Source organism: Arvicanthis niloticus, chromosome 30, assembly GCF_011762505.2.
Source record: "Arvicanthis niloticus isolate mArvNil1 chromosome 30, mArvNil1.pat.X, whole genome shotgun sequence".
NCBI lineage: Eukaryota > Metazoa > Chordata > Mammalia > Rodentia > Muridae > Arvicanthis > Arvicanthis niloticus.
In genome coordinates this window covers 5,410,087-5,436,380 of record NC_133438.1, presented here as the reverse complement: position 1 = coordinate 5,436,380, position 26,294 = coordinate 5,410,087, and the positions used below count along the sequence as shown (strand labels likewise).

The window sequence follows — 26,294 nt, the reverse complement described above, 5'->3', positions numbered from 1 at the left end:
AAAATAATTTGAAAGAAAGAAAAGGAAAAAGAGAAAACTGAATAGATTTAGAAAGTATAATATTAATATTAATATTAAGCTAGGTAACCCAAACTGCAGGCCCATGGAGTCTAACATCCTCTCTTAGCCTTCAAAGTCACCACACGCACATAGTGCATAGACATACATTCAGGTATGTCTATACTGAATTCTCAGACACATAAAAATAAAACCTCAAAAATTAAATTAAAAAAATAATTGAAAAATAAAATCACCTGCCAGGCAGTGGTGGCATATGCATTTAATTCCAGCACTCAGCAGGCAGAGGCAGGTGGATCTCTGTGAGTCCAGGACAGCCAGGGCAGACAGAGAAAAGCTGCCTTAACAAACAAGCAAACAAAAGGACACAGTAGAGAGCAACTGAGGAAGACACGGGTGTCAACTTGTTGCCTCCCCAGGCTTCCCATACATATGCACGTGCACATACACAAAAAGGCGTGAAGAATCCGGCATGGCGGTATATGCCTGTAATCTCACTACCTTCCAGACTAAGGCAGGACTGATTCAAATTAGAAGTCAGTTTGAGCCAAGACCTACCTTGTAGCCTGACTCTGTAACACACACACACACGCACACGCACACGCACACGCACGCGCACGCACACACACAGACACACAGACACACACAGACACACAGACACATACACACGCACACACACACAGACACATACACACGCGTACACACACAGACACACACACACAGACACACACACACAGACACACACACACAGGAGATAGAGGCAAGAAGACCAGGATTTCAAGGCTATCCTCAACTACATAATTAGTGTGAAGCTAGCCTGAGCTACATGATGCTTCTGTCCTTAAAAAAAAAAAAAAAACATTAGAAGTTTCTCACTTTCAGAGAGACTGATGAGTGAGGATGGGCTTTCCTGGGGCATCCAAAGCTGATCCCCACCTGTCTGTCTTAGTCACAGAGACCTGAAGCCAGAGAACCTGCTGTTGGATGAGAAAAACAATATCCGAATCGCAGACTTTGGCATGGCATCCCTGCAGGTGGGGGACAGCCTCCTGGAGACCAGCTGCGGGTGAGTGGGAATCCTCCCTGGGTTCCTGGGAAGGGGACGAAGCCAGCCTGGACTCATAGCCTCTTACCACTGTCTCCGTATCCTTCTCTCTCTCCAGGTCCCCCCATTACGCATGTCCAGAGGTGATCAAGGTGAGTGAAGGGCAAGGAGAGATTAAGGGGAGTGGACAGAGTCGGGACAGAAGTGCCACTAAAATGACACCTTTTGCCTTTTCAGGGGGAAAAGTATGATGGCCGCCGGGCAGACATGTGGAGCTGTGGAGTCATCCTGTTTGCTCTGCTTGTGGTAAGGTGCCTTTTGCTGCTACCTCTGTGTTTCTAGAACAGTGTCACCAAGCAGAGCATAGAATCTTACATGCATTCTCATCCCCGAGGTCACCCCTAAAGAGTGTGTGTGTGTGTCTGTGTGTCTGTGTGTCTCTGTGTGTCTCTGTGTGTGTCTATGGGATTTCCCAAAGTGTGTGTGTGTGTTCTCTTAAAAATTTGTATGTGCGTGTGTGTGTGTGTGTGTGTGTGTGTGTATATATATATATATATATATATATATATAGAGAGAGAGAGAGAGAGAGAGAGAGAGAGAGAGAGAGAGATTTCTTGAATATATGAAGGTGTTTATGAGAGAGAAGGATCTTGAATATATGTGTGTGTGTATGATTGAATGACTGTCTCCCAATACATGTATGTATATTCGTGTGTGTGGTATATGTGTATGATCTCTCAAATATATGTATGTGTGATCCCATAACTGTAAACATATATGTGTGATCTCTCCCATATATGTGTATGGGTATTGTGTGATCTCCTACATGTGTGTGTGAGATCCCCCACATATATGTGTGGATTTTTATAGAGAGCAGTGGCTTGCGACCTTCCTCAATGACGCAGCCCTTTATTTAACAGAGCGCCTCATGTTGTGGTGACCCTCAACCATAAAAGTATTTTCATTGCTACTGCATAACTGTCATTTTGCTGCTGTTATGAATTGTAATGTCAACATCTGTGTTTTCTGATGGTCTTAGGCAGCCCCTATGGATAGGTCCTTTGATTCCCACCCCAAGGAGTGTCACCCACAGGTTGAGAGGCATTGATACAGGGAGGGACAGGCAGTATAGCATGTCTCCTAGGATACCCTTAGATAGGCAAAGATGGCTTTGAACTCCTGATGCTCCTGCCTCCACCTCCCAAATGTTTACAACACAGATGTTTGCCACCACACTTGGTTTGGGCAGCGTTAGCAACTGAACCCAGAAATTTTCATGCTAGGCCTAGAATGTGCCTCCATCCTTGCTAGTTCTGTGTTTCAGCTAGTGAATATCAACACCGCTGCAAACCTCAGCCCATGGTCATTTCTTTTTTTTTTTTTTTTTTTTAAAGAATTATTTATGTATGTGAATACACTGTTGCTTACAGATAGATGTAAACCACCACGTGGTTGCTGAGAATTGAACTCAGGACCTCTGGAAGAGCATTCTAGTGCTCTTAACCGCTAAGCCATCTCTCCAGCCCCCCATGGTCATTTCTTGCACACGCTGCCCAGAGCCTCCCTCTGGCTACCCTTGCCTTTCCCCAGGTTGGATCTTTTGATAAGTGTCCTTCTTCCTGCCCATGATCCGGGTTCTCAGTATGCATTTTGTTGTATAATTCTTCAAGCCTTATCTCCCCACCCCCACCCCATGTCTGTCATAAGGTCCTCTAGGTTAGGGCTCATGTCAGTGGCTTTCATCTTTGTATATTTAGTTGACTCATCTTTGAAGACCCAGGGTTGGTCTGCCATAACCCCCCTAATGCAGTATGAACTAAAAAATAACTCAAAGCAATCTCTTCTTTCTCTCTCTCTCTCTCTCTCTCTCTCTCTCTCTCTCTCTCTCTCTCTCTTAATTTTTTGAGACAGGGTTTCTTTGTGTAGCCCTGGCTGTCCTGGACTCCCTGTGTAGAGGCCCGGAACTCACAGAGATCCACCTGCCTCTGCTTTCTGAGTGCTCAGATTAAAGGTGTGTGCCACCATGTCCAGCAGCAAGATTTCTTCTGAGTATTTCTTTTTAAGGTTTATTTTTTTATATGTGTGTGTGTGTGTGTGTGTGTGTGTGTGTGTGTGTACATGAGTGTCTGTGGGAAATAAGAGAGTGTCAGATCCCCTGGAGCTGGAGTTAGAGATGGTTACAAGCCTGTTGTGAACGAGGAACTAAACTTGGGTCCCCTAGAAAAGCAGTCAGTGCTCTTAACACTGAGCCATCTCTCCAGGCCCCTGAGCGTGTTTGTTTCTTTTTAAGATTTTTTTTTTCCTGTGTATGAGTGTTTTGCCTGCATGTATCTGTGAACTATGTGTTTGCCTGGTACCTGTGGGTGCCAGAAAAGGTGTCTGAATCCCCTGGAACTGGAATTATAGGTGATTATGAGGACAGCATGTGGATGGTGAGAATCAAGCCCAGATCCCTGCGAGAGCAGCAAGTACTTAACGGATGAGGATGAGTCATTTCTCCAGACCCAATTTGGTTTTTTGGTGTTTTTTGTTGTTGTTGTTTTGTTTTGTGATTTGGTTTGGTTTTTTGCTTATTTGACTGGTTGGTTTGTCTTTGGTTTTGACACAAGGTTTCTCTGTGTGGCCCTGGCTATCCTATAACTCACTCTGTAGACCTGGCTGGTCTTAAACTCAGATTTCCCCTGCCTCTGCCTCCCAAATGCTGGGATTAACGGCTAGGTAAATACCATGCTAGAAGTTGAACCCAGGGCTTCATATATATTAGGCAAGTTCTCTACCCACTGGGCTAGATCTCCAGGCCCAAAGTGCAGCTTTTTGTCATTAGTAGAGAAAGGACAGAGTTCAAATCTCTATTTCCTCATCTTGGACAAGGAAGTCGCTCTCTTTGTGTAAGCCCCAGTTCTCCTCATCAAATAATCACAGTACCAACAACTGGGAAGACTTAAATTAAATGCAAGATCCCAGGTTTCCCTCCAGTACTGCAAACAGACAAGCAACAAAAAGCACATTACAAACAACTTAGAGTAATGACTGACCTTGATGAAACGGTTGTGAGCAGAAGGTAGAAGGACCTAGCTGGTTTCAAGCAGAAAGCTCACCCACTATTCCAGGACTCGCTAACTCACTGATCACAGTGATTATATAAAATTGGACTTCCGAGAGTAACGAGGACCAGCTATGATGTGGCTGATATTTTTAATCTGCCCCATAGTCTTTCCCGAACACAGAGGCGAGAAGCTGAGGCTCACTGCCAATACCATCAGGCACCAGAGCCAAAGGCAGGCTGTCTGACTCCAAGACCAGTAAGAAGGTGCCCTCTCCCCGTCTACCTTCACCTTGCATTCTGTGAGGTATGCCCCTTAGATGCCAGGGTCAACCATTTAAAACATTTGGGAAAGCCCTCCTCTAATTCCTTATGTCAGACCAGACCCCCTTCTTGCTCTGTCCCAATCCTGAACTTGACATCATCCTGTTCCACCTGTATTTTCTCCCGTTTCTCCTTTTATTCTCATAATTTCTTTGTTATTTTAAACATTTACTTATGTATTCATTGAGGGGGAAGGAACGTGTGCACTAGCCGGGGTATTCAAGGCATGCGGGAAGTCAGAGGACAGCTAGCAGGAAGCAATTCTTTCCTTCACCACGTGGGTCTCAGGGATCAACTGTGGTACAAAGGCTTGGCAGCACATGCCTGGGTTACATGTCAGGTCATGGCCCTATTTGAGACAGGTTCTCATATGTCCCAGACTGGTTTGACCTCATTATGTAACTGGAGATGATGTTAAGCATTCGATCTTCTTGCTTCTGCGTCCTCCCAGGGCCCGGGTTACAGGAGTCAGCTCCATGTCCCGTTTATGCAGTGCTGGGAGTTATGCACAGCTTTGTGCATGGTAGAAAAGCACTCTGCTGCCAACTGAGCCACATCCCCAGCCGTTCTCTCTCTCTCTTTCTGTCTTCCTTCCTTCCTTCCTTCCTTCCTTCCTTCCTTCCTTCCTTCCCTCCTTCCTTCCTTCCTTTCTTTCTTCCTTTGGCATTTGTTTCAGACAGGGTCTTTGTATATAGACCAGGCTGGCCCCCAACCAACAGAGGTTGCCTGCCATGTCTACCAAGTTCTGGGATTAAAGGCATGCACCATTACACCAGGCCCTCTTTGTTTGTGATTCGTTAGTTTGTTAGTTAGTTAGTTAGTTAGTTGGTTGGTTTGGCTGAACTACATCTCCAGTTGTATATAGGTCTCACTGGTAACTTTGGCTGTCCTAGAACTTGCTCTGTAGACCAGACTGGTCTCAAACTCAGAAAGATCAACCTGCCTCTTCCTCCCTAGTGCTGGGATTGAAGGTGTGCGTGAGATTTTAGAGAGAGGATTGTTTTACTTTTGACGTATTTTTGTTTTGTTTCTGTTTTGTTTTAATGTGGTTTTTTTTGCATGTGGCAGTGCAGGCTGGCCTCAAGCTCACTGTGTAGCCAAAAATGATGAACTTCTGATCCTCCTGCCTCTACCTCCCAAGTTGTAAGCCCATGCCACTACACTGGTGCTGTGGATGGGACCCAGGGCTTCCTGGAAGTTAGGCAAGCATCCTCTGGCTGAACTACATCTCCAGCCCTATATAGGTGAAGGTAGTAAGGTCCTCCCCAACTCTCAGTCTTTTTTTTTTTCTCAAGATTTATTATATTTATTATGAGTACACAGTTGCTATCTTCAGACACACCAGAAGAGGGCATTGGATCCTATTACAGATGGTTGTGAGCCACCATGTGGTTGCTGGGAATTGAACTCAGGACCTCTGGAAGAGCAGTCAATGCTCTAACCACTGAGCCATCTCTCCAGCCCATCAGTCACTGCCCCAGCCTTCCTGATGCTGTAACCCTTTATACAGTTCCTCATGTTATGGTGACCCCCCGACCATAAAGTTGTTTTTGTTGTTACTTCATAACTGTGATTTTACCACTGTTACGAACCATAGTGTAAACATCTGTGTTTTCTGATGGCGTTAGACGACCCCTGTACAAGGGTCATTTGACCTGCCAAAGGGGTCGTGGCCCGCAGGTTGAGAACCCCTGGCCTGAGCGTTCTTGATGATATCTTGCACAGGGGGCGTTGCCCTTTGATGATGACAACCTGCGCCAGCTACTGGAGAAGGTGAAACGTGGTGTCTTCCACATGCCACACTTTATCCCTCCAGACTGCCAGAGCCTCCTGAGAGGGATGATTGAAGTGGAGCCCGAAAAAAGGCTCAGTGTAAGTAGGGAGGGACTGGCAGAAGAAAAATGGTTCCTGAGATGACAGATTCCTTAGGAGAGTTTCTGGGGCCTGCCTGCAAATCCTGGGATCGGATGAGTTTGCTGGTTAAGCTACAAGCCTAAGATCCAGCAAAAACTAAAACTTACAAGGATCCCAGGCCTTGGGGATGGTGCATTGAGAGAGTTGGCAGGGGTTCCAAAGGGGTTCCACTGTGCATTCAGTAAACTGCTACCCGGGGCCTAAAAATGGCCAGTCTACAGGTGCTCAGGACAATATGCTTTACCACCACCAGGGGAAGTGCATGATGTCACCCTGCCCTGGGTTAGGGAATGATGGGTCAGTGACCTCCCAGATCCAATGCTAATCAATTCTACTTAATTGCCTGCCCGAGGTTTGTATATGACCTAATTTCTGCTTCTCTGTGACCCACCCCTCCACAGCTGGAGCAAATTCAGAAACATCCTTGGTATCTGTGAGTAGGAGGGAATTGAGCAGTTGGGTACCTGCGGGAGGCAGGGCACTGGGGTCAAAATAGAAATGTGGAGTGTGGGATACCATGTTCCTGGTGGGTGGGGTGGGGTGGAGGGAACTATAGTCTCAAACGTCCGAATATGGGCAGAAGAGGACAAAACTAAAGAAAGGGAGGGTGTGGAGACCAGAGATGGGAGAACTAGGGTCCCTCTGAGTCTGAGGAAGTAAAGCTGAGACACAGACTCTCCAGACCCTGGGGTGAGTGGTCTGGGCATAGGACATAAGCCTAGGACGATAAAGGTTCTATCACAGATGCTATTTTCTCCAAAGTGTTTCTGCACCATTCCAGAGGCGGGAAACACGAACCAGACCCTTGCCTGGAGCCAGCCCCAGGCCGCAGAGTAGCCATGCGGAGCCTGCCTTCCAATGGCGAGCTGGACCCTGACGTCCTAGAAAGCATGGCGTCTCTAGGCTGCTTCAGAGACCGAGAGCGGCTGCACAGAGAACTGCGAAGCGAAGAGTAAGAGCTCCCAAGATCCTTTTCACCGGCGCCCCTCTTCAAGGATTGAAGGGGTTGTAGCAGTTCCCTAGACAGCCTGAAGGGGGCGTGCCGCATCCAGTTTTAGAGAACTGACAAAATTTAGCGCTGGTACACGGGAACTATTGCAATCTGGAAATGCACAGAGAAAGTATTTATACTGAGACAGGCATGGATGCTGTCTTCATTACGTAGAAGTACTTAAGTTGTGATGTACATTGGACCATAGGAAGCCAACTATGTTGGCTGGTGGGGAAAAAAAAGGCATTCTGAGTTCAAAAAGAGAAATAAGACCTGAACACCTGTATCTGAGGGAGGAGGGCTAGGACTTTAGGGACTGTGGTGGGAGGGGTGAGGTCTGGACAAAGGAGAAGGGCTGCGGTCTGGATTCCTTGGTCTGAGGGAGAAGGTCTGGACTTGTACCCTTGGATATGGGGGCAGATCTATTAGGTGGCTTGAGCTCAAAGATCCACAGCAGATGGGAAGGAAGGAGGGCGGTCTCATTGAGACACACATTTCCTTATTTTACATGTTTTTTTTTTCACTGTTCTTAATTATGTATGAGAGGATTGTGTAAAGTCCAGAGGATAACTTAGCAGGAGTTTGGTCCTCTCTTTCTACCATGTGGGTCCCAGGGGTACAATTCAGGTCATCAAACGTTAGTGGCAAGCTCCTTTACCCAGCTCTCTAGCCCTGGGCACTGACTGCAGACCTCAGTCCTCCCTCACCCGCCTCCCTCTTCCCTGTCTCAGGGAAAACCAAGAAAAGATGATATATTATTTGCTTTTGGATCGGAAAGAGCGGTATCCGAGCTGTGAAGACCAGGACCTGCCTCCTCGGAATGACGTCGGTGAGAAGGCTGACTGGGCAGTTGAGATCCCAGGAATCCTGAGGGGGGAGGATGCTATAGGCCCTGGAGGGGAGTCTGTGTTTAGGCAGCTAGACATTTATGAGACCCTCTCCCTCTTCTGAGCCTCGGTTTCCCCATCTGTTTACAAGTTAGTCGTATATATGCTGTGTATACTTGGGCAAACTTACCTACTGCATGGGTCAATAACTCTCTCCCTTCAGACCCACCTCGGAAGCGCGTGGATTCCCCCATGCTGAGCAGACACGGGAAACGGAGGCCAGAGCGGAAGTCCATGGAAGTCCTCAGCATCACAGATGCTGGGAGTGGTGGCTCCCCAGTGCCTACCAGACGGGCCTTGGAAATGGCCCAGCACAGTCAGAGGTGAGAGAGAGGCTGTCCCCCCTGGAAGAATCTTCAGTCCCCGAACATAGAAGGAGCAGAGTGTTCTAGACCCTGTTCAACTTCCCATGCCTGGTCCTTTATCTGCGAGGACATGGAAATGGAGAAACATCTCAACCTTCTGAAACTCTCTCAGATAATTTTTTTTTTAACCCTGTAAACAGATCCCGCAGCGTCAGTGGAGCCTCCACTGGTCTGTCCTCCAGCCCTCTGAGCAGCCCAAGGGTAAGACTGGACCCTCAAAGAATAGGAAACATCAACAGAAAATACAATTCCATGAGGCATTCTTGCCCGAGAAGTGTCTAAGACACCATTTTTGTCTTCTCAGGATTAGTATGTCTGAGGGGTTTTAATCATTTATCAGAAGTTCTTTGAGTACCTTCAGCATGCCAATCGCTGCTTAGGCTAGAGTTGCAGCCTTAGCGAGTTGGTTGGAGACAGTGCATGTGTGCCTCAAATCCGAGCGTGGGTGGGGCTGATTGAACTACAATTCCCAGCATGTCCTGCGGTCCTCCCTAGCGAGTCCGAGCAAGTAATATTCCCAAATACACCTCCCTCCGGGAAGTTACAGTCCGGATTCTCACCAGGTCCTACTTCTCCACAGAGTCCGGTCTTTTCCTTCTCACCGGAGCCAGGCGCTGGAGATGAGGCTAGAGGCGGAGGCTCCCCAACTTCCAAAACACAGACGCTGCCTTCTCGGGGCCCCAGAGGTGGGGGCGCTGGAGAGCAGCCACCACCCCCCAGTGCCCGTTCCACGCCCTTGCCTGGACCACCAGGCTCCCCGCGCTCCTCCGGTGGAACCCCCTTGCACTCACCTCTGCACACGCCTCGAGCCAGCCCTACCGGGACCCCAGGAACAACACCACCTCCCAGCCCAGGCGGTGGGGTCGGGGGAGCTGCCTGGAGAAGTCGTCTCAATTCCATCCGCAACAGCTTCCTGGGCTCCCCTCGCTTCCACCGGCGCAAGATGCAGGGTAAGGGTCTCAGCAGATGCTGAGCTGGGTTTGCCAACTGCTGGATTCTAATGTGGGAAGGAGGGGCTAAACGGAAATTTTCATGGGGGTCTTCAGATAGGAAAGAGAGCCTGCTCCCCAAATCCCAAGACTAATGGCGATGATAATTAGAGAGGCAGATTTGGGGGCTTGAGGGAGATGGGAACAGGTCCTGCCACACCCTGGGGGTGTGGTCTGGCCACACTGAAGGGCCAGATCTGACTGGAGTTAAGGTAAGCCATTTGAGAAATGACTGAACCCACAGGGTGCTGGATGATAAATAATAAGAAAAAGTGTTGACCTCTCTCTCTCTCTCTCTTGTCTCTCTCTCTCTCTCTCTCTCTCTCTCTCTCTCTCTCTCTCTCTCCCTCTCTCCCCTTCCTAACTAGTCCCTACCGCCGAGGAGATGTCCAGTTTGACACCAGAATCCTCTCCCGAGTGAGTTCAACAAGGGAAGGACCTAAGTGGGAACCAAGAGGACTTGTCTCCCAGCGCCTTCCTGACCCTCCTCCCTCTGTCTATCCCGTTCTACCCAGGCTGGCAAAACGTTCCTGGTTCGGCAATTTCATCTCCCTGGACAAAGAAGAACAAATATTCCTCGTGCTAAAGGATAAACCTCTCAGCAGCATCAAAGCGGACATTGTCCATGCCTTTCTGTCGGTGAGAGTCCTGGTGTCCCTCCCGGCCTGACTGACTGCCGAGACTCACAGGATTTGTATCTTTCCAGCAAGAGGTGGCCTTGATCACCATGGAACACAGAGGCAGGAACAGATTGTTGGGCTTAAAGCGTAGAAGTGGTGAAGTAAGACCCTAAAGAACAGGTTCCTGAGTGCCAGTGGAAGATGAGTGGGTCGCCATGCTTAAAGATCTGAGGGGGTGGTCCTAGCAGAGACCTTAACACTTTCTACTTACTACCAGTCCCACAGTCCTTTGCTGTAGGACCGTGATGGGACTTGCAATTACTAAGGCATGTGACTTGTGGAGGAAAGGAAAGTGTATTTCACATGGTGCAGGAGCCTGGAGCTATCTTGTAGATATCAGAGACCACATGAATTTAGGATTCATTCCTGAACTTGGGCAGAGGAACTACAGAGGAGAGCCCGTGGGCAGTGGGTCCTTCCCAGGCCTAGCTTGTTACTCTCTTACCCAGTGGCTGATGAGACTTGTTCCTTGTCCAGAGCCAGGTGTAGGGCAGTTACCTGTTTCTTAGATTCACCTCGTCTGTATTCATCTTCTTACCTTCTAGATCCCCAGCCTGAGTCACAGTGTGCTGTCACAGACCAGCTTCAGGGCCGAATACAAGGCCAGCGGTGGCCCCTCCGTCTTCCAGAAGCCTGTCCGCTTCCAGGTGGACATCAGCTCCTCTGAGGGTCCAGAACCCTCACCCCGAAGAGATGGCAGCAGTGGAGGTGGCATCTACTCAGTCACCTTTACTCTCATCTCCGGTGAGTCTCTCTTGACCAGCTTTGGGGTATTCAGGATCTCTAAACTAGAATAGCAGCACAGGAGGGCAGCAAGAAGAGGAAGTCGGCACAGAATGCTCTGCTTCTGCAAGCACCCCACCCCCGACACACACACACACTTTCCTTTGCCAGTCTTTCCATCGTATGTATTATGAAAAATAGTTCACGGGTATCGGCAGTCACTCATTTTACAAAGGCTCTTTGTGCTACCTTTTCATCTCCATCTTCTTTTTTGTTGTTGTTGTTTTTGTTTTTCAAGACAGGGTTTCTCTGTGTAGCCCTGGCTGTCCTGGAACTCACTCTGTAGACCAGGCTGGCCTTGAACTCAGAAATCTGCCTGCCTCTACCTCCCAAGTGCTGGGATTAAAGGCGTGCGCCAACACTGCCCGGCTTCATCTCTGTCTTATAAGAGAAGAGTTAGCATACTAGACTCAAACATCAGTGCCCTACCCAGAGCAGACATCACCAGTCTATCCATGGAGTTCTTCCTGCTCTCAGCTGTGCTCTACCCAGAGCAGACATCACCAGTCTATCCATGGAGTTCTTCCTGCTCTCAGCTGAGCTGCTGTCTCAGAATTTTAACTCTAGGTAGCCATGACCAATCAAGAGTCAGTCTGAGAGAGGAAAAACCTCAGGGATAAGTTTCTTCCAACTCTTGGTTCCTTGTCACCAATTTTAATATGTTATGATCAGGAGATGAGTTTGCTCTAAGAGTTCCTAAATCAGTTTGTGTGTGTGTGTGTGTATACATGTGTGTGTTTGTGTGTGTGTATTTGTGTGTGTATGTGTGAGTTTCTAAATCAGGCTGCAGTGTGTGTGCGTGTGCATGTGTGTGTGTGACACAGCAGTCATGTAGAGGTCAAAGGACCATTTTGGGGAGTCGGTTCTCTCCTACCATGCAGGCCCTAGAGATTGAACTGAGGTTGTCAGCCTTGGCAGCAGGTATCGTTACCCACTGAACCATTCTGCCAGCCTAAGATTTTTGTTGTTTTGGGTTTAGTTGTTTTTTTGTTTGGTTTGTTTGTTTGTTTCTCTCACTTGTTTTTCTACGTTAAAAAATGTTTATATGTATGGGTATGTTTTCTGCATGAATGTCTGCATCACATGTGTGTCATAAGAAGGTATCAGGTTCCCTGGGACATGGAGCCACCATGTGGGTGCTAAGAATCAAGCTTAAGCCCTCTGGGAGAGCAGCCAATGCCCTTGCACTGAGTCATCTCTCCAGCCCCTCACGTATTTTTTCTACATACCCCCCCAAAAGCATCCTTGAGGAAGTTAAATGAATAGCAACATATATTTTAAATAGAAACCAACGCCTACTGTTATAATCTGGGTGTAATCGAGTTTCTTAAGTGCAAGATAGACATCCATCTGGGGAACCAGTTGTAGATGCAGGTCCCAACAGAGTCAGGAAAATTAACCATGAAAGGAGGACAGTCTTGCTTATGGAGGGACCTTGCCTGCTCCCACTCTGAGTCACTGTGTTTCCGGTTTGCCCATCTCCCCTCAGGTCCCAGCCGTCGGTTCAAGCGTGTGGTAGAGACCATCCAGGCACAGCTGCTGAGTACGCACGACCAGCCCTCCGTGCAGGCCCTGGCAGGTAGGTGACAGATGTGGGCACACATCCAGGGTGACCAGTGAAATCACAGATGTCTCTCTGCTTCTCTTAAGCTGACCCACTTCTTGGACTTTTGGCCAGTGTCTTGCTGAGGTATCCCCTGCACTGTTGGGAATAGATTTCCCCCAAGAGGCTGGGTCCAAGAAAGGAATTTCTCAGCCACTTGAAGGCCCCAAAACAACAGTGGCCCCCAAGTTGGGAGCAATGGTGCCACAGAGTTCTGGAGCCAGATCTGCCTTGCGGGAGAGTGACCAGTCTTTCTAGTGTGTCTGGAACTAGGGGCTAAAACCAGGGGACATAGGACAGATTGGTGGCCCTCTTTGTGGGACCTAAATGCCATTGTCATTGAAGAGCATAGTTCTCATCTGGCATCCAGGGGACAGAGTAGAGGCCAAGCCTCAGGGAAGTGTTTGTAATTCATTCAGGTTTCCATAAGATAATAACATAAACTAACCAGAGGTTAGTTCAGAGGTACACTGTCTGCCTAGCAATGAGAAAGGTCCTGGATTCAATCCCTAGGAGGAAAAAAAGAAATGCAATAAACTTGAACTGGGTAGCTGTTTTGATTTGTTTTGTTTGAGACAGGTTTTCTTTGTGAAGCCTTAGCTTTTCCTGAAACTCTCTCTGTAGATCAGGCTGGCTTCGAACTCACAGAGATCTGCTTGCTTCTCCCTCCCAAATGCTGAGATTAAAGGGGCGTGTCACCATCATACAAGTGAACTGGGTGGCTTTTTAAGCACTAGGAAATGCATACATGCTTGTATTCCAAGCGTTCAGGAAGCTGAGGCAGGGAGATTGTCATCCTGAGGGACAGTTCCAGGCCGTTTGGCCACTTAATAAAACTGTCTAAAAGCAGCAAGCCATGCTAAGGCGGTAATTCTATACACGGTGCTGTCTGGGTTCAATCCTAGCACCACATAAACTAGAAGTGGCGTTCCACAGCTGCTGCAGATGTCAGCCAGCACTTCGGAGGTGGACTCAGGAGGGTCAGGAGTTCAAAGCCATATATATATATATATTGAATTCAAGACAGATATTCATGCAACCCTGTCTCAAAAATAAAAAATAAAAACATTGATTTTTTTTTAATTAATTTTTTAAAAAAAATTACAGTTGGGCATTGCTGGCACAGGCCTTAAATCCCAGCACTTGGGAGACAGAGGCAGGTGCATCTCTGAATTCGAAGCCAGCCTGGTCTACAGAGTGAGTTCCAGGATAGCCAAGGCTATATGAAGAATCCCTGTCTCAAAAAACACAAACAAATAAATAAATGAATGAAATACAAATAGTATTATTTATTTTATGTATATGGGTGGTTTTGCCTGTATGTGTGTCTGTGCACCATATACAAGCTTGGTACATGTGGAGGCCAGAAGAAGACATCATATCCTGAGTTACAGAAGGTTGTGATCTGAGGATGGAATGCTTGTCCTCTGAAAGAGCAGCCAGGGCTCCTAGCCATTGAGCCATTTCTTCAATGCAGGAATTTTTGTTCAGAGACAGGAAGTCCACGGTCAAGACAGCAAGAGGGACTTTTGTGTCTGTCTACAGCTCCTTTCCTCATTCTCCGAGGGCCTCTGTGTCTCTAACATGGTGGAACAGCAAGGGACTAATTTGTATTTTGGGTTTTTTTTCCCATATATCCCAGACTGGCCTTAAGTTAGGAATGTAGTTACAGATGATTTTGAACTCCTGCTCCTCCTGCCTCTGTCCTGCTCCTGGGATTACAGGCGTGTACTACCAGTCTGGCTTTCACTGAGGTCTTTTATAATTTCAGGGCACTAATCCCAGAGGCCCTATTGATTTGGGGGTGATGGTTTCAGCACGTGAATTACGGGGGACACAACATTGAGCCTGTAGTAAAGGTGTGTCTGCCGTAGGAGCCAGAGCTACAAAGATGAGAATTCTATCTGAATGAAAGGTTTGCTTAGGCAAGCGGGCTCCATTGTAGGCTGCAAGAAAGGAGCATGCTAGGTACCCAAGAGTCTAGTGAGCTCAGCCTAGCATCCCTCTGTCTGATACCCTGTAGAAGGGATCAGGCAAAGAGAATCTTGCATGAGTATAGCAGCCACCGGAGGACACTAGTGGCTTGACTCCTGACAGGGCTAGTCTTGACTTTAGGCTCATCACGTATGACTGCTATTATTAGTAAGTGACCTCAGAGTTGGTCCCTGAAACAATACAGATTTTTCAGCCTGCTTTCCAGGAGGTGAGGCACCCAGGTTGGTTGACTTCAGGGTGTCTTCCTGAGAGCTGTCCTCTCTTGCTCTGCAGTTCCCACTTTTTACCTGTGGCCACTTCCTCCAGAACCAGTAACACTTCTGCCCCTGACATTACTGGTTCATTTAAGGACTTGGGTGACTAAACTGGATCTGCCCAGATAATCCAAGGTAGTCTCCCCACCCACAGGGATTATCCTGAATCACAACACATGGTCTCAGTGTTTTCACATGTTCCCAGCTTTATGTGAACATCTCTCAGGATGCCTACCACATCCTCCCTGAGGGACGTTTGGCAGGATGCGGAGACTCTTTTTTGATTGTCTCACTTGGAGGGCAGAAAGTTGTTGTTGACATCATGTGGGTGGGGACCGGGGATGCTGAAAAAAACTCTGTGTCTCTCACCACAGAGTTACTCAGGCCTCAGCATCAGTGCCAGGAGGATTAGTTAAAGGACTGGTTGCTGCAACAGAATACCTTACAAAAGCAACTTCAGGAAGTGGGGACTGGCAAGAGGGCTTAGCACTTAAAGGTGCCTGACAACCTAAGTTCCCGTGACCCACAGATGAGAGGGAAAACAAATTCCTGCAAGATGTTCTCTGAGCTCCACACACTGGAGCCCTGACACACACACACACACACACACACACACACACGAGGAAGAGGGAATGATGGCTAGCAGGAGCCTGAAGCAGCTGGTCACATCGCCTGCAGTCAGGATACAGAGAGTAATGATGGATGCTGGTGTCCAGCTCTCTTTCACCCTTTTATTCAGTTCAGAACCGCAGCCCCTGGAGTGGCTCTGCTCACACCAGGGCATGTCTTTGCATCTGCATTACCCTAATCCAGGCCATCCTTTACAGACATGTTCAGAGCCTTGTCTCCACAATGACTCTAGATCCTGTTAACATGACCTGTGATCCAAACACTTGGGAGGCTGAGGCAGGAGGATCAGGTGTTCAAGGTCATCCGCTATCTACAGAGTGAGTTCAAGGCCAGCCTGAGCTATTATAGGAGATCCTGTCTCGGAAAAATAATAAAATAAAATAAAAAAATATAGTGGTGTCGGCGGGCTGGAGAGATGGCCCTGTGGTTAAGAACACTTGTTGCTCTTAAAAAAAAAAAAAAAAACACTCAGCGCCCACATGATGGCTCATAACTAGCCAGACCTCAGTTCCAGGAGCTCTGATGTTCTTTTCTGAAGTCTGTGGACCCCAGGTATGTACACGGTGTACATACATGCAGGAAAGCACTCATAAAATAAATAACACCTATTAAAAAACAAGACAACAACAACAACAACAACAAAAACAAAACAAAACAAAACTCAGGGGCAGTGAAATGGCTGGCTTAGTACAATGCATGACAGACTGAGAGTTTCATTCCCAGAGCTGTGTGAAAAGGCCCAGGGGCCTCAGCTCAGTGGTAGAATACTTGCCTAGCAAGGCAAGACTCTATTCTCAGCTCCTGGAAAAAGAGAAGCCAGCCACCGCAGTGTAGTCCTGTAATCCCAGCTCTGGGCAGATGGAGACAGTAGAACCCCTAATCCGTCCAACCAGCTGGTAAATTCCAGGTTCCATGAAAGAACCAACTCCCTCAAACCATCCTCTGACCTCCACTTGTGTGCCATGGCACCTATGTGTCCTCACACAAGATAAATACATAAAAAAGTAATCTAAGAAATAAGATGTGCCGACCCTCATGGCCTTTAATCCCAGTATACGGAAAGCAGAGGCAGGCAGGTCTCTGTGCATTTGAAGACAGCCTGGTCTGTATAGAGAGTTCTGATGTTGACCTGCATATATGCATAAGCTTGTGTGTACACACATGCTACTACACACATATGTAGTATGGCCTTCTTCAGATTGGCAGATCCAGAAAGGTCTGAGACACCCCCTATCCCCAACAATTCGCAATACTTCGAGCCCCATCCCCATAGAACTACCTAGTTGTAGATAAAGGGTATTGCAGCCTATAGTTGCCCCCGAGGGCTGAGAATGAGACTTTCCTATAGCAGCTGTCTCTGGGACTTGAAATCCCACAAATGGCGAGCCTGCTCATCTCTATTATGGTTGTTGTTATTGCATTTATTTATGTGTCTTGGGGGTAAGCACCGTGGTGTACATGTGGAGGTCAGATAACAGGTTGTGGGAGTCAGTTCTCTCTCCATCTGTATGGGTCTGAGGGATTGAACTCAGGTCATCGGGCTTGGTGATAAGCTCCACTGAAGCATCTCGCCAGCCCAAGTTTGGTTTCTTGGTGTCACTGTGACCAACAAACAGGAGCTTCAACCTGGATTCAGCAGCCTGTCTGTTCATACAAAATTACTTCCTCCTTTGCAGATGAGAAGAACGGAGCCCAGACCCGGCCTGCTGGTACCCCACCCCGAAGCCTGCAGCCCCCACCAGGCCGCCCTGACCCTGATCTGAGTAGCTCTCCCCGCCGAGGACCCCCTAAGGACAAGAAGCTACTGGCCACCAATGGAACCCCTCTACCCTGACCCCAGGGGGCCAGGGAAGGAGGGGAGCCCCCTCCACCCCCTTCCCTGCCCCCCTACTGTGAATCTGTATATAAGGCCCAAGGAGTATGTTGGGAGGGGGGGACACAAAACTTGGCCTTGCCCTGCAGGGATAGGGCTCCAGGGGCCATACCCAATGGGGGGAGGTTCAAGGGCAAAAAGGGGGTGGGAGCTGTTTTTATTTATTTATTAATTTATTTATTATTTTATTTATTGATCAATCTCTGCGGGTGGGGTGGGGGAGGGATGGGGGTGGCTTAGCAGATCCGGACAGGGCCCTCTGTCTCTGTGTCATCCCCAACCCCCCACTCCCCTTCCTGGGCCCTTGCTCCCCGCCAGGTCCTTCTCCCCCTCCCCTATGACCTTCTGTACGGATTTGCTCTCCCGGAAGGAATTCTGGTTTTGCGTGATCCTGCCTGCGTTCGTGTCTGATTCCGCCGGCGGCAGCAACAACAACAACAACAAAAATAAATAGCCTTGATCAGGGACAGCTGGCTGGCCTTCGCCTCTCAATTCCTGGGGTGCTTCTGATCACAGGGACAGGTGGGTATCACGATACTGCCTCTCTAAGCAGTGAGCACAAGTCCACTCCGCCGTGCGTCCATCACACTGTCTACTTTAGCCTCCAGTACATTGCTGGGTGAGCCTGGGTTGGCCCCATCTTTCTTCCTCTACCAGCAGTGTGGGGTCTGGTCAGATCACCTTTACCATCTCTGTATTTGGAGACCCAGAGGGAGCTTGTGGAAGACTGGAGTCCAGATGGGGCTGTAAGTGCAGGGTGCATCCACGAAAGCTGGAGAAGTCCACAGCAAAGAAGCCAAATAACACAAAGAGTGACATGGCCACCGCCCACTCGCAGATAGCTGAGGCAGAGCGCAGATGTAGGGAGTGTAGGACAATCACTTCACACCAGAGTCAAGGGTCACACGGCACATGCACATGCTAAAGGCCCCATCAGCCCACCTCAGGCGCTCTGACACTTGAGGCTGGAATCAATGCATCTTTGGTCCTATGAGGTCCTCCCCTCTCCTGGCATGACTAGTCACACTTCACACCCACATCCTTTCAAAGAAATTGTAGCTGCTGTCCCCATTACCCTCCAAGCCTTGCTGCCTCCCCATCTGTTCCTCTGTCCTCTCTCATGACTCCGATTAGCGCTGGAGAACTCCAAACCCATTTTCAATTCTGGATCCTTCCTGATCCCAGAATGACTCTTCCAAGAGAAGTACCATTCCTACCACGTCTGCATGCATTGCTGCGTGGTTTATCTTTTTCCCTTTGGATTTATTTTGAGACAGGCTGTCATATAGCCCAAGCTTGCCTTGAAGTTAGTATGTACCAGGCATGAATTTCAGGCATGACCCTGAAATTCTAACCCTGTGTCCATTTCCCTAATGTTAGGGTTCTGGGCATCTGGCACCACAACCTGTTTATTCAGTACTGGGGAATGAACCCAGAGCCTCCTGCACAGGAGGCAAGCAGGCATTCTACAGACTGAGCTACATCCCTAGACCCCCACTAGTCTCAGGCTATTTATAATTTTCTCCCTATTTTGTGACCCATAGCCTCTTCCCCATGAACTCCGTAACAGAACAGAATCTCCTTGGCCTAACCTGTTCCTCTTTCTAAGGTACCCCACTCTCCCCTCAGAAGTAAGTTGACACTTGGGAATTCCCCAGTCCCTAAAGCACATGGTTATCCTCTGTCTGCTTTCCCCATCACCCCGTGCTGTTTCAGCCTGGTTCCCTCACCTTCTTAAAACTTAAACCTTTTGCTGGTGGTGGTACCTCATGACGAGGCAGGTGGATCTCAGGTTTCTGTGGGTCTGAATCTACACAGTGAATTCCAGGCCAGCCAGGGTTCCAGTATGAGATCCTATCTCCAAGGGGAAAAAAAAGAAGAAGAAAACAAAGTTTTCTCCTTAGCTTACTTCAGAGGTCCAGCCCAGAAGGGACAATAGTTTCTTTTTTGCCGGAACCTCACCAGTCCCCTTCCCCTCCCCTCCCTTCCCCGCCATCATTTTCTATCAACTTACACATTGTTTCCTTATGCGTGTAACTATATGGAGATCAGAGGACAACCACAACCTGAGGGAATCCTTTTCTCCTTCCACCATGAGGGGGTCTAACTCAGAACATTTATTTAACTGCACAGCCATCTTGCCCTTCCATGCATGCTTTGTCTTGTTTTGTTTTTTTGTTTTTCAAGACAGGGTTTCTCTGGGTCTCCCTGGCTGTCCTGAAACTTGCTCTGTAGACCAGGCTAGCCTTAAACTCAGAGATGCCCCTGCCTCTGCCTCCTGGGTGCTGGGATTACGGGCCTGTGCCACCACTGCCAGGATCTATGCATGCTTTCTTAAATGTACTTGTCTCATCCGTCCGTAAGTTATTCTTCTCTAAAAATTTTACTGAAGTTACTTGCAAAATACACAGTGTTTTGGAAGGAGTCTAGATATTGAACCCAGCACCTTTCCTAGGCAAGCTCTCTGCCACTGAATTGTATCTTTAGCTTCTTGATACGGTCTGCCTGGCACAGAAATTAGCCTCCTGCCTCAGCATTCCTGGTTCTAGCATTGTAACTGTTGGCCAAATCTAGCTCCATTCATGGATTTAAAAGCTTCTTAAAGGTGGCAAGCAAACTCCAGAGCAATGGTTCAATGTTCAAGAATACTACTGCTTTGATCCCAGCACTTGGGAAGCAGAGGCAGGCAGACATCTGAATTCCAGGCCAGCCTGGTCTTCACAGTGAGTTCCAGGACAGCCAGGGCTACCCAGAAAAACCCTGTCTCAAAATAACCCTAAGAGACAGAGAACCTGGGTTTAATTACCAGCACCCACATGTTGGCTCACAACCATTCATAACTCTAGTTGCAGGGGATCCAACACTTTCTTCTGACCTCTGTAGGCACCAGATAACACAAATGGTGCATATACATAACACTGGCCAAATCTTTATATCCACCAAATAAAATAACAAATGTAAAAAAAGAAAGAAAGAAGCCAAGGGCCGGGGGCAGGCAAGATGGATGGTGAGGGTGCTTGCCACCAAGCCTATAATCACATGGTAGAAAAATCACCAAGAAATCACGTGGTGAAAAAAAACAAAAGCTCAGTGTAAGTGCTGTGGCACAGGAGCACCTACCTACACATACACAATCATAGGCAGGCACCAAATAAACAAATGTTTACAAAGGGTGGGGAGGGGCTGGAGAATGTAGCTCAACTGGTAACGGGCTTTGCCTAACTTAAAAAGCCTTGAAATCAGCCCTGAGAGCCTAGGGGAAAAAGCAAGGTATGGTGCCTCACCTAGAATCCTAGTAATTAGAAGGTGGAGGCAGGAAGACCAAAGTCCCGGGTCATCTTGGCTACACAGTGAGCTTGAAGCCTCCCTGGACTGGGTAGCTGGCTTTACATACTCTCCCCGCCCCGAAACACACACCTGGGTGTCTCTATTTGGTAACATCTCTGATTATGCCAAAGCAAAACCTCTTTCTCATCTAGGCCATTTTGGGTCACTAGTGAACACTCTAGTTGAGAAAAGATGGTTGAGCAACTAACTGGTCTTTTGGAGCTCACAAGTCATCTGCAACCCATCACTAACTCCAGCCAGGACTTTCACCTTGTCCAAGAGACTTCTCTTGTCTGAACCTGCTGCAGCTCTTCAGCACCCAGAAAGATGTCTGACATGCCTGGCCGGTGCCCCTACCAGCTGGTTATCAACAGAACCTTCTCCTAATGCCTATTTGCACATGCTCCGTTGCCAGGCATGGATCTAAGCTTCTCACAGACTGAGATCAGCTTGTCAACTACCTGTGTTGTCATAGGACAAGTCTCACTACATACTGCAGGCTTGCTTCGGGCTCACAGTGATCCTTTTACCTCAGCTTCAGACACCTGCATTTCATAAGCGAGAAAACTGAGACACTTCAGGGATGTAAGAAACCAGCAGAAGGTCCCCTATGTAATATATGGAGAAACTGAGGTTTCTGAGCAACCGATCTGATGTCAAAGTCAGTCCTATCCACTACATTTGTTTTGTTTCTGGAACAAAGGCCTACCACATAGCCTCGGCTGGCCTTGAACTCGCAATCCCCCCTCCCTGGTATTAGGATTACAGGCTTGTGCCACCATGCCTGGTTTCCTCTCTTCTGCTTGTGATCCTGGATGGTCACTAAGGCCCAGACACATGAAGGGACACCCACCGTGGTTACACAGCAAAGGGAACAAGCCCAAAGGGAAGCCATTTTTGACCAGTCCTCACCCCCAAGAAGGATACTGGCCACGATGAGGATGGTGGAGAAGCTGCAGAGGCTCAGGCGCAGAGGGCTAATCCAGTGGGGCCCAGGTTGGGGTAAGCCTTTCGTCCACCAGGACAGAAAGAGCTGTAACCAGAAGTACAGGTTGCCCAGGATGAAGGCCAGAAAGGCCCCTGCCAGGTGTGTGGGCTTCTGGTTCTTCTCCTGGGGGAAGGGAGGAGAATTGAGAATAAAATTATGGCAACAGCAGGAGAGTGATAGGAAGAAGAGACTCTGAAACAGTCCAACAGTTATAATTGAAAGTGCAAAAGCCAGGACTGGTGGAATAGCTCAGCTGATAAATGCTTTCAGGCGCCTACAGAGGAAGCAGAGAAGTAACTAAAAGATGTCCTCTGACCTCCACCCACATACTTTAGCACACACTTCCTCCTCTCTCCCCCCTTTCCTTCCCCCCCTCTTACACACACACACACACACACACACACACACACACACACACAAATAGAACCTACCACCCTATCATCAACTTTCAGATTAGGTGTCTTGGACCTTATCAGCTCAACGAATCAACCATAAATTGTTTTTGTGTTTGTGTTTATGTGCATGCCACATGTCCAGAGGCCAAAAGGGCGCTGGGTCTAGTGAAACCGGAATTGCAAACGATGAGAGCTGGGAATCAAATTTGGGTCCTCCAGAAAACCAGCAAGTGCTACTATTAAATGGCTCAGCCTTTTAGATTTAAATTCATTGCTAGGTCCTCAACCCTTAATATCACCAATAGCACCTCCCACAAAGTAGATGTTCAGGAAACATGCATAGAATAAAATTTGCATTCTCAAAGTGGGTAGAGGTAAAAGTACCCCAAAGGGAAAGGTTTTGTCTATTAGTTTTAAGAGTGTTTTGTTTTGTTTTGTTTTGTTTTGTTTGAGATAGGGTCTTTCTGCTTCTTTACCCCAGCTTCTGGATTAAACCTAGGATTTTATGCATCAGGGCAATCACCCTACCTAGCTACAGTCCCAGCCCTAGAGACAAGGTCTCACAGAGCCCAGGCTGGCCTTGAACTTGACATGTATGACCTTGAACTCCTGATCCCCCACCTCCCAAGCACTGCAGTAGGTTTGAGCTACCACGCCCAGCAACATTTTGAGGTTTCGTTTGTTTCGAATATTTCACTTATTTTGTGGGGGCAAGGTGGTATCACACCATAGAGCAAGTGTGGAGGTCGGAGACTAAGGTAGCAGAATCAGTTCTCTGCTGTTGTGAGTTCTGAGGCCAAACTCAGCTTATTGGGCTTAGTAGCAAGTACCTTCACATACTGAACCATCTCCCAAATTTTGATACAGGTGAAATTTTCTTAGCTATGATAATAGTTTGTGACTTACAGAAACACGTGTGTGTGTGTGTGTGTGTGTGTGTGTGTGTGTTGGTTTGGGGTTAGGGGGGTTGTTTTGGGGTTTTTTGGTTGGTTGGTTGGTTGGTTAGTTTTTTGAGACAGGGTTTCTCTGTGTAGCCCTGATTGTCCTGAAACTCACTCTGTAGATCAGGCTAGCCTAGGACTCAGAGATCCTTCTGCCTTTGCCCTCATTGTTCTGGGATTAAAGGCATGCACCATCATGTTTGGCATAAGTCTTTTTTTTTTTTTTTTTTTAATGCCACATGTGATAGCACTCACATGTCATCTTAGCTGAAGCAGGAAGATGCTGAGTTCAAAGCCAGTCTTGGCTATATAGTAAGTTCTAGGACTGCCTCAGCTAGAAACAAACCTTGTTTTTTAAAAAAAAAAAAAAAAAAATCATGAAAGATCAGGGTAGTGGCACTGCCTACAATACCAGCACAGTGGAGACAGACACAAGAGAAACCCAAATTCAAAGTCGACATAGATACCTAATCAGATTGTCTCAAATAATGTCATGGAGGGGGATGAAGACTGGAGAGAGGGCTAAGGATGTACCTTGGAAAGGCACAATAATAATATTAGGGACTGAGAAGGCAGCTCAGTCCATGGAGTGCTCGCCTGGGTTTGGTTCCCAGTGCCCCATAAAACAGGAGTGGGGCTCACCTGTAATCCCAGAATTCGGGAAGTGGAGGCAGGAGGTCTAAGGGCGTTCAAAGCTACCCTCCAATACATGTTGAGTTCTAGACTGGCCGTGGCTACTTGAGACCGTCTCAAAAAAAGTTCTTAAGAAAGGGATATAATGGGCCGGACGGTGGTGGCGCATGCCTTTGATCCCAGCACTTGGGAGGCAGAGGCAGACGGATTTCTGAGTTCGAGGCCAGCCTGGTCTACAGAGTGAGTGCCAGGACAGCCAGGGCTACACAGAGAAACCCTGTCTCGAAAAACAAAAAAAAAAAAAAAAGAAAGAAAGAAAAGAAAAGAAAGGGATATAATAACGATGACATAGTCGTAGGTTGGGAGACATAGGAATAAATAAGCAAGCAAATAAATTGTTAAGGAAATGCCCGTGGAGGCAGTCTGAATATCCTGTGGTCTCACCCACCCTGCGCCTCCCCATCTTTCAGCAAGAGACTGGACATCAGAGAAAGAACGTAAAATACAGTAACAAAGTAGACCAGTGAGATTTTTCGTATCCTTTGTCCATTCGTTCATTCTAAAGTTAATCTACAGATCTTCATGAATGCCAGAACTAGAATCTGTGAATCTCTGTTCATTTCTGAACAGATAAGCTAGATTGCTCTAGGGTACAGCTAACAGGAACTGAATAAAATTCGGTGGACATTCCGGTAAGACTCAATCTTCGTACCACACTGCAATAATTTTATGACGAAATGAGGCAGATAATGGTGGCTGCAATAAAATTCTCCCAACCTCCGAGGGTTCCACAAGGTTCTAAACACACAGCCATACAGGACACGCCATAAAGCCCTCTATGGTGCAAGAGTCGCGAGAACTACATATCCCAGAAAGTCTTGCGAGCCGGGTACACAGAAAGAGCCAACAGAAGCCGCAGGAAATATAGGGAAATGTAGTCCAGTTGCCGGTGGTGGACCCCACCCCCCACCCCCCAGGTTGCCTCCCAGCGCATCTCACCTGGAAGTTGCCTACTATGGAGGTACCTAGGGCACAGAGGATCCCCGACCACAGAATTAGCTGGTTTTGCCACGTTTTGACGCCCCAGTCCCGGAGTTGGTGATAACGCACAATGCAGATCCAAACAGCTGGAAAGAGATGTGAGCGAGAGTCAGACTCGTCACAGGATTCGCAGCTGAAGGGGAGGATTTGAAACAGGAAAAAGCTTGTGTCGGAGTTAAACAGAGGATAAGGGAGTAAGGGATTTGGAGGTACAGACAGGGCTTGGAGCTTTGAAGAAGGGCTAGGGTCTGGATTCCTGGGTTTGAGGGAGAAGGGCTGGAGTATGGACTCTGAAAATTAGAGAACTGGGGTCTAGACTTCTGGGTGTGAAGAAGGTCTGGGGCCTGAACCCTGGGGTCTGAGGGAAGAAGGCTCCTGGCTCTCAGAGAAGCCATTTGCTCTGATCTGGGGAAGGAGGAGATAGGGACCCTTTAGGCAGCTTTGGGCTGGCAGCGAAAGGAAAGGTCTGGAAATACTTACCTAGAGCAGCTCCTATATTGAGGACTTGGCCGAAAATGCAGCTCTGGGGAGCATAAGAGCCACAGTGACTGCAGGAGAAGAACAGGGTCATCCTTTGGCTTCTCCCAGGCAAGACCCTCTGTTTGCCTCCCCCATCGCCCCCTCAGCCATAACAACCTGATAAAGGGGAAGCCCTTCTCGAGGTCCACAGAACCGTTAACCACAGCGATTGCAAAACTGAGGCGGGAGGAATACAGGAAGTCAGTAAGGAGATCTTGTAGCTTTCCTTTCTGTTCGCCAAACAAAACACTTCACTGTGTTAATGGACTTCTGGCCCCCATCCTTTGTCAAGGAAGCCATCCAAAAACCAGCTGTCCTCCCTCAGACCCCCAAATCCAGACACTAGCCCTCCTCCCTCAGACTCTAGAGTTCAGTCTCCAGCCCTCCTCCCTCAGACTCTGGAGTTCAGTCTCCAGCCCTCCTCCCTCAGACCTGGAGTCCAGCTTTCCTTCGGACCCAAAAGTCCAGACCCCAGTCTTCCTCCCTCAGATCCAAGCATCCTTTACGGCCTCTGCTACTTACACAATCCAGATGCCAACTATAGCCCACAAGACTAAGACGACAGGCAGCAAGGACAGGTAACTCCACATTGCTGGGCTCTGCAGTAGAAGCGAAGATGCTGGGTCTCTGTCGTCAGCAAGCAGTCTTTAGGTGTGTGTGGTGCTGAAGACGGCTCACCTGCTTTTGTGGCCCCACTGACTGGAAGACTGACGCAGGCCTGCCCTTGCTTGGGGCTCTTTTCCCTATCTTCCTCAGACCTAATCAATTGATGTCTATCTGTTTTCCAGACTCTCTTCACCGCCACATCCCAGGCTCCAGGTTCCCTTAGGGTCCTTACTTTCCAAGTTTCCTCAAATTCCCTCCACTTCCTTGATACATTTACATCTGAGTGACAGTACCAGGAAAGAAGGGCTTCGGTTCCAGGTGTGGCAAAAGAAGGCAGGCCTCTGCATTCCCAAAGAGGCAAAGTCCAGGCGGAGTGTGTATGAGATATTGGGCCTTGGGTCTAATCAGTATTCACCTTCTGTAAGCCACCCAAACAACCACTTCCTGTCT

At 48.1% G+C, this 26,294-nt stretch overlaps 2 protein-coding genes across 3 annotated transcripts in view; one reads left to right on the top strand and one right to left on the bottom strand.

Moving 5' to 3' along the window:
- Positions 1-17,861, top strand: part of Brsk1 (BR serine/threonine kinase 1) — a 24,743-nt gene extending 6,882 nt beyond the window's left edge. The window contains exons 5-19 of the mRNA XM_076927681.1: positions 968-1,084; positions 1,182-1,215; positions 1,301-1,369; positions 6,156-6,302; positions 6,746-6,777; positions 7,126-7,296; positions 8,067-8,164; positions 8,386-8,545; positions 8,728-8,788; positions 9,168-9,537; positions 9,945-9,993; positions 10,092-10,215; positions 10,802-11,000; positions 12,529-12,618; positions 17,198-17,861. Of these exons, the coding sequence (XP_076783796.1) occupies positions 968-1,084; positions 1,182-1,215; positions 1,301-1,369; positions 6,156-6,302; positions 6,746-6,777; positions 7,126-7,296; positions 8,067-8,164; positions 8,386-8,545; positions 8,728-8,788; positions 9,168-9,537; positions 9,945-9,993; positions 10,092-10,215; positions 10,802-11,000; positions 12,529-12,618; positions 17,198-17,355 (1,879 nt within the window). The 3' untranslated portion in view covers positions 17,356-17,861. The remainder of the gene's footprint in view (positions 1-967; positions 1,085-1,181; positions 1,216-1,300; positions 1,370-6,155; positions 6,303-6,745; positions 6,778-7,125; positions 7,297-8,066; positions 8,165-8,385; positions 8,546-8,727; positions 8,789-9,167; positions 9,538-9,944; positions 9,994-10,091; positions 10,216-10,801; positions 11,001-12,528; positions 12,619-17,197) is intronic.
- On the bottom strand, positions 17,639-26,294 carry Tmem150b (transmembrane protein 150B). Of its 2 annotated transcripts, none has more exons than XM_076927682.1 (6): positions 25,761-26,278; positions 25,356-25,415; positions 25,200-25,267; positions 24,678-24,805; positions 21,649-21,832; positions 17,639-18,275 (listed from the first exon to the last, which is right to left on the bottom strand). In XM_076927682.1, the coding sequence occupies exons 1-6, from the start codon at positions 25,826-25,828 to the stop codon at positions 18,067-18,069; spliced, it is 717 nt and encodes a 238-aa protein (XP_076783797.1). In that variant the 5' UTR covers positions 25,829-26,278; the 3' UTR covers positions 17,639-18,066. The 2 variants fall into 2 exon arrangements, with proteins under 2 accessions (XP_076783797.1, XP_076783798.1); XM_076927683.1 differs by lacking the exon at positions 17,639-18,275 and adding an exon at positions 18,282-19,252 and having other exon boundaries at positions 21,634-21,832; positions 25,761-26,294.

What these genes read in the sequence shown, in the direction of transcription:
- Tmem150b (XM_076927682.1), bottom strand. Translation starts at nt 25,828, where the DNA reads ATGTGGAGTTACCTGTCCTTGCTGCCTGTCGTCTTAGTCTTGTGGGCT. An exon ending in ATAGTTGGCATCTGGATTGT is followed by an intron (nt 25,416 to 25,760) that starts GTAAGTAGCAGA and finishes CTCCCGCCTCAG; the next exon opens with TTTTGCAATCGCTGTGGTTA. An exon ending in CAATATAGGAGCTGCTCTAG is followed by an intron (nt 24,806 to 25,199) that starts GTAAGTATTTCC and finishes ATCTCTTTCCAG; the next exon opens with CTGTTTGGATCTGCATTGTG.